General features: G+C 47.6%; 1 protein-coding gene across 1 annotated transcript in view; it reads left to right on the top strand.

The window, feature by feature from the left end:
* The window catches only part of KSR2 (kinase suppressor of ras 2), a 402,547-nt gene extending 393,620 nt beyond the window's left edge, over positions 1-8,927 (top strand). The window contains exons 17-19 of the mRNA XM_077159946.1: positions 2,800-2,931; positions 7,515-7,644; positions 8,624-8,927. Of these exons, the coding sequence (XP_077016061.1) occupies positions 2,800-2,931; positions 7,515-7,644; positions 8,624-8,761 (400 nt within the window). The 3' untranslated portion in view covers positions 8,762-8,927. The remainder of the gene's footprint in view (positions 1-2,799; positions 2,932-7,514; positions 7,645-8,623) is intronic.
* Positions 8,928-12,056: the final 3,129 nt, after the last annotated feature.

Raw genomic sequence — 12,056 nt, 5'->3', positions numbered from 1 at the left:
ACCTGTTCAGCATCACACAGCAAGTGTGCAACAGATGGGTCCTAAAACTCCTGCAGGTCTTCCTGATTCTAGAAGCAAGAACTCATTTGACTCTTGAGGGTTTCCTGATGGGTTTGAGTCCTATTTTCTGGCAGAGATCCACTGGGTGGAACACAGGAACATGTTGCTCCAGCAAGTCACATGGTACTAATGCTGAAACACTCGAGTTTGAGACCATTTCCTTCTTTCTCATAAGTTAAGACACTGGTTCTCAACTTGGGCAATTTTGCCCCCCAGGGGACCTCTGACAATAGCTAGGGACATTCTTGGCTGTCACATCTGAAGGTGGGGGTGCTACTGTCATCTGGTGGGTAGAGGACAGAGATGCTGCTAGATGTCTTATACTGCATCGGACAGTCCCCAAAATAAAGAGCAATCCAGCCCAAAATGTACCTTCTGTCAAATTGATAAACCCTAAATGAGAACAAAGCAGCGGTGGCCCTCTGCCCACATTGCTTGCCCTCAGGTGTGTTCCAATATGCTTCTATATGTGGGGGTGCAGCAGGTAGGAGGACAGTCAAGACCAGGGGTGGCGTAAACACAGTGAAGAGTTGTGGGGTGTCTTCATTTCCAGGAACTGACATGACAAGTTACCTCAAACTGACTGCCTAAAAACAGCAGAAATTTACCATCTTCCAGTTCTGGAGTCTCCAAGCTTGAAATCAAGGGGTTGGCAGGGCCATTCTCCCTCTGAAACCCATAGGAGAGAGTCTTTCATTGCATCTTCCAGCCTCTCATGGCTTGTTATCCATCCCTGGCTTTCCTTGGCTTGTAGCTGCATTACTTCAATCTGTGTCTCCATCCCAGGGCTTCCTCCCCTCTCTTGTCTGTGTCTCTTCTCCTCTTCTTGTAAGGGTACCAGTCACATTGGAGTTAGGGCCACGCTAATGCCAAGACCCTCCCTTAACTCATTCCATCTGCAATGGTCCTGTTCCCAAATAAATCACAGGCTGAGGGACTGGGAGTGAGGACGCCAGCATATCTTTGGGGAGATGCTATTCAATCAGTAACATGGCAATTACAGCAATTGCCCAGCTTTGCTTTTTTGCCCAGAGTCCTTGTTTTGGGTTCTGCCAAAATTTGGGTACAGCCATATGGTTGCTACTTTCACATGTGAGATGGAAGGGCCGACAAAACCATCTTGGAGAACCGTAGTCTGGGATGCTGATGGGTGATACCCAACCTGACTAGCAAATCTAAGAGCTGCCCTGGAGCCCTGAACCCTTGTCCAAGGTCCTTTCCTCCTCCACCTACCACTTCTAGAAGTGTGTTCTGACTGAGGACTTTAGAGGGATATGGACAAACAGTTTTCATTTTAATTTTAAAACATATTAGAAAAGGATGAGTTTCCATTTGTGATTGTGATAAAATGTGACATTAAAATATATTTCAGTAAAAATAAAAATCTATTTTTAGTAAATAACGGTCTGGAGCTGTGCTGTCCAATGCAGTAGCTATGGCTACATATGGATATTTAACTTTCATTAAAGTTAAATGAATTTGGAAGTTCAGTTCCTTGGTTGCACTCACCACATTTCAAACCCTCAGTAGCGACAGGGGCTAGTGGCCGCCATATTGGATAGCACGGATAAAGAACGTTTCTATCATCACAGAAAGTTCTGTTGGACATCACTGCTCTGCAAGATGCTCAGATGTGGCAAAAATCATGATCATGGGATATAAATGATTGCAGTTGAGGGAGTCATGACCATACCTTACACAACCCAAAAAGTCATCTAGAACTCAGCCAGCCCAGGTCCCCATGGAAACTGTTGTGTTGGAGGCTGTGGTCTTTCATGACCTCATTCTCAGTGGTTCCAGATGTCTATCCCTCTCCCCACCCCCATACCCACTTCCCCTGGGCCAACTGGCCCTTTTCTAGTGAAGTCTTGAATCAGTGAAAACTTGTGTTGGGGTCACACTTACAATGTGAAGGAGGGAGCTGCTATCCTTCCTCTTCTAAGAATGTATCCTGAGGAATAATCGTAGATGTGGATAAAGGGCTTTCATTACAGTCTGTACCCAGGATGTTCATTACAGTGTTGTTTATAATGGCGAAAAGGGCCTCTCCTAATGCCCTTCACCAGGGGTTGGTTACGTACATTCTAATAGAGACTTAAGATGGCATGTTGCCTTCCAAGTACACCGGTGTTCTTTAGGTTTCTGTAACACCCCAAAAGGGACCTGCCTTGGGCCTTTGTCCTAGTTTTCCTTTCTGTCGAGAATTCTTGTCCTGTTTGGTTAGATGTCTAGCTCTTCTATGTCATGTAGATCTTAGCTGAGATTTAACCTAAAGTAATCTCCCTGTCATTCTTTGACATAGGCCTCTATTTCAACTTTCTGCATAATACTGACCACAACCTGTATTTCCCCTGTTTACTTAATTGATTTATTGCCTCCTTCCCTACTAAATTATAGGCCCCATGAGGGCAGGGACAGTTGGTCTCATTCACTGCTGTATGCACAGTTCTGAGAACAGAGCCCAGATGTAGTAACTGCTCAGTGAATATTTGTTGAATGAAGATGTTAAAAGGAGATGCCTCAGAGGCAGAGGAACCCCACAATGGTTTGTGTGTCGAGGGTTTTTCCCGACCAGCCTTCCCTGCACCTCAAGTAGAGTGCTGGCAGTGCCCAGGGCGGGGAAGAGCACTCGCCAGCCTGTGGGTGCAGGGAGCCTGGGGACTGGCCCTCCCTTGGCCCTGAAATGGACCTGAGAGGGGATTGGCTCCCAGCTGCTCCCTCTTTGTTTTCCTTCTCCAGGCGGGAGGACAAACTGCGCATCCAGAATGGCTGGCTGTGTCACCTGGCACCAGAGATCATTCGCCAGCTGTCTCCTGACACGGAGGAGGACAAGCTCCCCTTCTCCACGCACTCTGATGTCTTTGCACTCGGGTAGGCAGCCCCACCCAGCCTTCCGAGAGCCCAGCGTGGGGCAAGGGGGCACTTCCCAACCTTCGTCCTGTCCTCTTTATTGGGACAGGGTACCCATCTGGGCGGGCCAGGGAGGCTGGATTTCTGGGTGAGATTGGGATATCTGAATGGGGTATAGTCGAAAGAGTAACCCTAGCAAACCTCCAGGCCAGGCACCGCTTTATGTGACGATGACAAATTGCCTGCCTGATCATTTGTTCATTCATTCCCTCATTCATTCATTCATTCATTCAGTATCTACTGGTGTTTACTCTGTGCTAGGACTATTCCAGATTTGGTCTTGTATTACTTATCTATTGCTGCATAACAAATTTTCAAAAGTTTAGTGGCTCAACACAACATATATCTGTTATATCAGCTCTCTGTGGTCAGGAGTGTGGGAGGAGCTTAGCTGGGTGGGTTCTGGCTCAGGGTTCCTGGTGAGATTACAAAGGCATTAGCTGGGGTTGCCATCATCCAAAGGCGTCACTGGGACTTGAGGACTCTCTTTGGAGGTGCCGCCCTCCCACGGCTGTTAGCTGGAGGCCTTGGTTTCTCGCCAGGGCTGCTGGGTGACTTCACCACATGGCCCCTGGCCTCCCCCACAGCGAGCGATCTGAGGCCCAGCAAGGAAGAAAGTGTGCTGCCTTTCATGAACCCCTCGCAGGAATTCCCTATCACTTCTGCCGAATTCTGTTTGTTAGATGTGAGTCACTAAATCTAGCCCATACTCGGGAAGCGGAATTAAGCGCAGCTTTTTGCAGGGAGGATTACCAAAGAACTTGTGGACATATTTTTAAACCAGCATAGGACGGGTCCTCATTTTCTTTGGTCTATCGGAAGACAAACAAGCAAACAGCTTTGCCTCGAGTATGGCACTAAAACACATGACAAGTGCCATGCGCGAGGCAAACACAGGACTATGAAAATAATGGAGAAACCAAGTTCAACCTGGAAGTTCTGGGAGGACTCTCAGGAGGAGGTGACTGCTGAACTAAAGCAAAAGATTGAATACAAGTTGGCCAGGTGAAGGTAGGGTGCAGTGTTCCAGATAGAAGGAACATGTGCAGAGGCCCAGAGATAACTGGGAACAGTTGTCTGCTGTGGAGGAGCATATGAAGGTGTGACAGGCGGCCGATGGTGGGGATTCAGGAGTAAGTGAGACTGGACATGGAAACAGGGCCAGTCCCTCAGTTTTCACTTCATCTTGAGGGCACTAGAGAGCCATCAATGGTTTTTCAGTAGGGGAGTGACGATCATATTTTGCATTTTAGGAGGCTCACGCTGGCTGCTTTGTAGATAATGGATGGGATGGAGGCTGGGTGACCAATCCAGGGGGCCCAAGGATGTAGAAACTTGGGAATGGACCCAAGAAGTTTTTAGGGGCAGAGAGTAATAAGGCTTGATGATGGATTTGAATGGGGATGGTGTTCCAATTCCTACCTTAAGAAGCTGGGTGGAGGGTGGTTTCACCTGGAGATAGGGGAGGCTTGGGAATGGAGAAAAGGCAGGAAAGTCAGCTTTGGACACAGTGAGTTTGAGCTACCTTGGAGATCACCAATGGAACTCACCAGAAGGCAGCTGAATCTACACACCTAGAGTTTGGGGAAGAGAAGTTTAGGACTTGTCAGCAAATAGATGGTAACTGCAGCCGTGAGAGAGGACATGATGTCCTTGGAGATGTTTGTAGAAGGAGAAGAGACCCAAGGATGTTGCCCCAAGGAGCAGAGCAGAGCAGAGAGCTCCGAGGAGGTACAGCCGGGGAGGCTTCCATGCCCCCACCTCTCAGTGGCCATACTAATCCTTGTCCTCTCACCTTGTCCGTGGGGTAGTTGGGAGGCCTGGGGGAGGACTCTGGGGACATTGCGTTCCTGCAAGACGTGTGCAATTAGACCTGTCGCCACTGAGAGGCGTTAGGGAGTCTTTTGTGCAAAAGCATCCCCTCCGCGTCCCCCTGTAAATCCTGTGGGGACTTTATTCTGGTAGATCAGGATCCTCTGTGGCTGGCTGTTGCAAAAACCCCTTTAGAAGCTGTCACTTGTCCTGATTAGTTTATGCCTGAGTCTTTAGATATTGTTACCTGAAACCAAATTGCAGTCAATAAGCCAGTGTATTTTAGTGTACATTTAGCAAAAGAAAAAAAAAAAAAAAAGGTGATTACCAAAATGTACCAAAATAAGTAATTGGTTTTCCACTGGATCTTTAATCCTTAGCAATTAGGAAAAAAAAATAAAAGTTTCTCTTGAAAGTTGGGTTTGAAGGGAAGTTTTAATGAGGCTTTCACTCCTGCTGCCGCTGCAGCGTTCCTGAGGGCTGGAGCTCCTGGTTTCTTGCCAATTAGGCATGTCTCGTTGCTTGGGAACCTCATATCTGATATGCCTTAGAACAGAAGTAAACTTTTTAAGTGTGTTGAGCACCGCCTTAAGCTTTGCATGCTCACGCCCTTGTTGAATCTCCCAAGCATCCTCTGAGGCAAGTACTATTGCTCCCATTTGACAGATGAGAAAACAGGTTCAGAAAGACACAGTGGCTCGCTACGGTAGTTGGTGGTGGAGCTGGGACTTAGAATTGGAGCTTTTAACCACTGAGCCCAGATGGGCTGGAGAGCCCCTTCCTCATTCAGAGCGCTTGCTCTCCTCCGTGGTAAGCCAAGGATATTAAAACCTGCCAAAATGACCCAGGGGTTGAGTGAGAAAACATCCATAAAGCACTCAGCACCAGACAGATACCTCACGTGCAGACATGCCCCCTCCCCTGTCCACGCCGCCTTTGCCAGGTGCCAACCATCAATGACGGGGCTGCCCTGAATTGTTCAATGCCCTGATTGCAAAGGACCCTCGGACGGGAGAGAGTGTAGCCTTCCCTATAACACAGCGGCCAGTGGCACAATTCTGGAGTCAGGTGGCCTGGGTTCAACTCCCGGCTACAACTTTTATCTGCTGTGACTTAAGATAAGATACGTAACCTCCTTGAGCCTCAGTTTCCTCATCTGTGAAATGGGAATAATAGGATCAACTCCCCCATGATAATAATAAATGCAAATGGCTCGGACTAGTGTCTAGCACAGAGTAAAGAGTCAGTGTATTACTGTTTATGACTGTAATTATCACCACCTAACATCTCCTCTTGAGAACTTCCTGACCATCCAACCCAACAACCCAACACCTCAACACCACTGTCCCTCCACTCCCCCAGTAAGAGGTAGGCAAGCAGAGAGAAGATGCTGGCTGAGAGGGGAAACCCCAGGCAGAGCTGGTCTGACACAGTCCTCTGTTCGGTAAAGAGGATTACAGAGCATTTAATGTTCTTTAAAGCAAATGTATGCACATTATCTCAGATGAGAGGAAAGGTCATTTCTGAGGATTGTCCCGGACATTTCCTGAGTCAGGGAATGTTGTTCTCGGAGACCTGAGCCCCGTCCCCATGGTACAGCTCCGCGGTGGCCCAGCATCCGTGCTCACACACCACTGCCCTCACTGCCGCCCACTCCTCCCGCAGCCCAGCAGATCACACCATCCAGGGTCACGGGCCACGTGCTCAGGCCACCCATTCATCTCTCATTGCAGCGCCATGACTTACAAAACAGATGACAGAATAATTCCCGCATTGCATTGTCCATATGTCCAGAGTTTCAGAGAAACATTTTCCCACTGTAATTTTATCTTCCTTCTCATTGAGCAGATGAGAAAACCTAGTCTCAGAGAAGGGAAATGACCTGCCCAAGGTCATATCACTAGTGTAAAGTAGAGTCAGACCTTGAACCTGAGTCAGTCTATGAATTCTTTTCTTCTTTCCACTATCCACAAACTGGTTCATTTTTAGAAAATACTCACAAGAATAAAAGGGAAAAAAGAACACTTGTAATTCTGTCACCCCGAGTGAGCCACTGGGAACATTTTGCAATATTTCTCTTTATTTGTTTGTCAAAACATACATAATGGTTTTTAAAAGTGTAACATTGTACCTTATATGCCATCTTGTGTCCTTTTTTCATTTAAAATTATATATCGAGCATTTTTACTTCACAAAATTTCTTTAAAATATTTGGTAGCAATATAGCATTCCATTTAATTTTATGCATTTACCATAATGTATCTAATCAATTCCTGTTTTTGAGCTACCATGTTATTTTCACTTTTTTCAATATTTTATGTAATGCTGTATAGAACATCCTTGTACATGAAATTTTGTGTCCCTGATTATTTCCTTACAGTGGTTTCTAGAATTACAAAATATAGGGTCAGAAATTCTATCCACATTACATTGAACCATCCAGGGTCTAGGTTTTGATCTGGCTTAGTTCATGTGCCAGAGAGGAATGTCTTGGGATAAGCATGACTTCTAAAATACCAGGAAAGCTCTAAGTGTGGTCCACATAGCAAAACATCAACTCTATTAGAAAGAAGCTGGAAACAGATTGGTTACCTGGGAGGCTCTGTGTGTGTGTGTGTGTGTGTGTGTGTGTGTGTGTGTGTGTGTGTGTGTGTGTGTGTGTGTTGGGGAGGCGGTACAGTGCCACGAGTGAAATATCACACCAACACCCCTTTAACAACATCTCCCAACAGCACAATCTGGTATGAACTCCATGTCAGGGAGTGGCCTTTCAAGACTCAACCAGCAGAGGCAATAATCTGGCAAATGGGCACAGGCATGAAACCCAACCTCAGCCAGATTGGCATGGGAAAGGAAATCTCGGTAAGTAAGTGGGATAGTGCCAGGTCTGGGAGACAAGGGGAAAAGTAGACACAATCCTGTGTCTTCTTTTTCTGCATGTTAAGATTACAAATTCTTTCCCAGAAGGTGCAAAAAAGCATGCCCAGCAGCCTTGTTGGATAATACTTTGAAGCTTAGAACTCAAGGCCTCTCCACTGTGCCTGCAATTCAGGCACCGACCACCTGGAGGCACTGGACAGGATTTTCCTAGAACTAGATTGTGGCACTACCAAATAAAACCAATGAATCCTTTTCTTGTTTATTTTTTAAAAAGAGGATATTCATTAAAATATCACTAGTATCAATGGTTCTAATTTGATTTGCACCTATATAAAAGTTTTAAGGTATTACCCAACTCAGAACAAGACGGACAGAAACCTGAGTATAAACTCACAATTTTCCTCTAAAACACAGCAGCAAGGATCTTTTGATCACAAGATGCATGGTTTTGATCAGAAGACAGACAGGGAGAGATTAATTACCTGATATGCTTTTAAGGAATACCTGCCTTTAGGTATCCTGTCTCAGGTGAAGCGATTATTAAAGGTAGCCGTTCTCCCTCATGATTTTAAAGATCATGTAAAGTATTAGGGTGTGAATGGAGAGCTCCAAGAAGAACCTCCTTGGGAAAAATTATAGCTCTCAATGTGTCTTAGGCCTTGTAGCACAGGGCCTACCTAGTTTGATATACGGGCTCAGAAGATGGAAGGATGGAAGGATGGAAGGATGGAAGGATGGGTGGGTGGGTGGATGTTTGGATAGATTCATAGGTGGATAAGTGGATAGGTGGGTCATAGAGGGCTGAATGAGTGACTTGATATGGATGGATGGGTGAATAGATGATGGAGGGACATCGAAAGAAAGCAGATTGATAGACACATGGACAAAAACAATGGAGTGTCAAGGAGTAAGTCAAGAAGTCACCATTTATGTTCAGTTACCACGTGTTGGTTTCTTGTAGGACATCCTTCTCTTCTGCTGGGCCTTTGAACAAGAAGAGCGGCCTACCTTCACCAAACTCATGGACATGCTGGAGAAACTGCCAAAGCGAAACCGCCGTCTGTCTCACCCTGGACATTTCTGGAAGTCTGCAGAGTAGGTTTCTCCCCCAGCATTTCTCCCCACTGCCACTGTCCTCTTTGTCACCTTTCTGCTGCCCTCCCCAACTCCACCACCAACCATGTCCTTTCCAAGTGCCAACCCTCCAGACATCACCCTTCCCTACCAGGGCTCTGCCCAATAGAGTCTGCTGTGGGACTTGGATCCTAGAGCTGGCCATGCAGGGCCGTGATCCCCATGGCTTCTCTGGCCTCCTCATTGCCTCTCTCTTCTTGATGAAAGTTGATGTCCCAGTCACTCTGAGCCTCGTGTGGTGAGGTAGCACCCTAAACCCGCCAAGCCCCAGGTTCCAAGTGCCCAGGGCTCCCCTCCATAGGGTCTGGCTTTCAGGAACTCTCCCTCTTGAGCCAGCACTTGCTCCAATCAGAGTAACCTTTGACTTCTGTGCATGAAGACAAGTGCAGGAAAGGTTCTCATCTTCTCCCACTATAAGAGTCTCTCTGGCTTCCTCATTAAGAGTTTCCAGGCCACTCCCCACCCCTTTCTTCCTGAGTGGAGATCATCTGGGGTTTCCCTCCCCAACCCAGCCTCCATGACTGATTTCTCCAGGAGATGAGAGTGAGACAGGCCCAGATGAGGCTGCTCTGTTACCCACTGCTCTGCTGGTTGCTCCCAGGTGCACATGGTTGTACATATACACACAGGCACACCCAAGTACACACAAACGCACATGTATACCCAAAAGCATTACCTAAAAATATACCCCTGAGCACGTGCACACTCACGTATGCACACACATATCCATGCAGCCACAATCACGTGACACAACACACAAATACACTCAGATGTACACATGCACACATGCACTTGTAGTGGTGTGCCCACCCTCCACTGCATGCCCCACCTGGTAGTTGCACCTACGAGGTCACCCTTCCACTATCCCCCACAGCAGTCGGATGCATCTTCACACAAGAACGCTCTGAAGGGCCCAAGACAGTGTCCCAAAGAGCAGACACCCAAAGCTGGACATCAGGAGACCCTCCTCCATTCCTCCCCCAGTATTTCAATTGCCAGGAACCTGGAGGACAGGGTCCCCTGGGGCTCATCCTTTTTCCAAGACCTCTGGAAAGAGCTCAAACCTCACAGTCAGATAGATACGAATTGGAATCCATGCTCCCGTGCTCAACAGCTTAGTGGCCTTGAGTCTGTCACTTGGCCTGTTGTCCTCTGAATAGTGGGTACAAGAAGCCTGTCCAGCAGGTGCACGGTGAGAGTTCCGTTAGGTCACAGGTTAAAGCACTAAGCACAGCACCCCCGACCTAGTAGGTGCTCAACAGATTAGACCACCCACAGTCTGCCAGGAGGGGGAATTAAAGCTCTATTCAGCCGACTTTGTAGGACTTAAGAATGGAAGGGATGTGACAACAGACAACAGAGGCTCTGGCAAGTTAAATTTCTGCCCAGCTCCGGGAGTGGAGCTGGAGAACTGGGCGCAATCCAGGAGTACCTAGCGTTACAAAACTGGAGGGGCATCTGAGCCCCCCACCTCCAGCAGCCTTTGCTCACCCCAGCAGTGGGGAGTGGGCAGGAGTTCAGCTGAGCAGAGGGCCCTAAAGCTCACTGCTTAGAGAGGGAGGTAGGGATCCAGCCTTTCTGTATTTATTTATTTATTTATTTTTGGTGAAGTTGGGCTCAGGGAATAGAGCACAGGCAGTGCCTGGAAACATACCCTATGGTCTGTCATTGCAAGACTTTAGGTTCAGTGGGATTTTCCATTCATTCACTCACCCATTCATTCATTTTTTTATTCTTTTGGTGTTGATTGAAAATCTTTGTGCCAGACACAGTTGGAAGAGTGGGAATGTATTTGTAAATAAGTAAGGTCCCTCTCCTGATAGGGCTTACAGTACAGACAGGTACGAGCAGGTAAGCGTGTGTCCTGTGGGTGGAGAAGGTCAGGGAAGTCCCCTGTCATCATAAATGAGGGCCCTCCAGGCAGAGATTTAAGGTGGGAGTGAGCATGTGGAGGTGGAGGGTTAGGAAAGAGGCAGGTGCAGCAGGCCGTGGCTAGGGGAAAGAGGGAGAAATAGAAAGGGCGGTCCCAGGGCTGGCCAGGGGGCCTGGTTGACAGGGTCTTACAGGCCAGGAGGAGTTGAGAATTTATTCAAAGGACGGTGGAACTTCTTGGAAGCTTTCTTCTAACCAGAAGGCCCCCCAGAGGCCATGTGGTGTCACTTCTGCTTTCCTCAGGGGCATCCAATAAGTGAAGGGCCCTGGGTCCCAGGATGCTGGGGTGTGGAGGGCTTTTCCTTGGAGGAGAAGCTGGGGTTGAGTTTGCTGTTCTTTCCCATTCTGGGTCTTTGAACCACCACTTTATTGCCTGAAGCTACAGTTTTCTCTTCTACATTATAATACCTGCCTGAGGGAGAGGCAGTATGAAAGGCTCTGTGCCCTGAGCAGAAGTCATCTTTGCTTTGTCCTGAGGATGACCTATTTCATGGATGACAAGCATGTGTAGTGTCTGTGCCCATTCCCACACCCATGCCAGACATGCCTAATCCATCACAGCACATTTGCCACCATTCAGCCCTCTTGGTAGCCACCACCACTTAGTATCAGTTCATGAGATGCTTTCATTGGCCATCCCAGATGTAGCCATCCTCCTTATTTTTTATGTGGAAGAACTGAGGCACAAGATGTTCAGCATCTCAGCCACATCCATAGAGAATATTGGCGACAGAGCCAAGAGCACAGATCAGGCTCTGATACCCCAGTACAGAGTTTACTTTCTCCACTACATCAGCCCCAAGAGTTTCCTCCACCCCACTCATCCAGCTTTGAGATGGTCACTCCAATTTTGGAGTCCTTCCAGAAGCTATCTGGGTCAGCAGTGGTTTGGAGGAGAGCTTGGTTTAATTAAGGCCAGGATCTGGGTCCTTTCTGGGGTGTCATAATCTGCAAATGGGGACCCACAGGTCTCGGTTGCAGCTGGCATGTTCCTAGGAAAACTCACCTCTCGGATTCGCCTCTCTAATTGGTCACATCTCAGGAGACCTGGTTTTTCTAGAATCCCAATATGGCACACCACATGGTAAATTGGAGGCAGGACTGAGTCAAAACTGGTACAATAAAAGTTTAATACGCATGCAGACCACCTGGGGAACTGAATTGCAGCTGTTCCTTATGTAGGTCTGGAGTGGGATCCTACATTTCTAACAAGCTCTGAGGTGAGGCTGATGCCATGGGTATAAGTAGCAAGATTCTAGACCCATGCTGCCCAGGAGGGCAGCCAGTGGCTACTGAGCAGTTGAAACGTGGCAGGTCTACATTGAGAT

This window comes from Tamandua tetradactyla, chromosome 5, assembly GCF_023851605.1.
Source record: "Tamandua tetradactyla isolate mTamTet1 chromosome 5, mTamTet1.pri, whole genome shotgun sequence".
Taxonomy (NCBI): Eukaryota; Metazoa; Chordata; class Mammalia; order Pilosa; family Myrmecophagidae; genus Tamandua; species Tamandua tetradactyla.
Note: the sequence above shows the minus strand (reverse complement) of the source record. Positions and strands in the feature narration are given on the sequence as shown.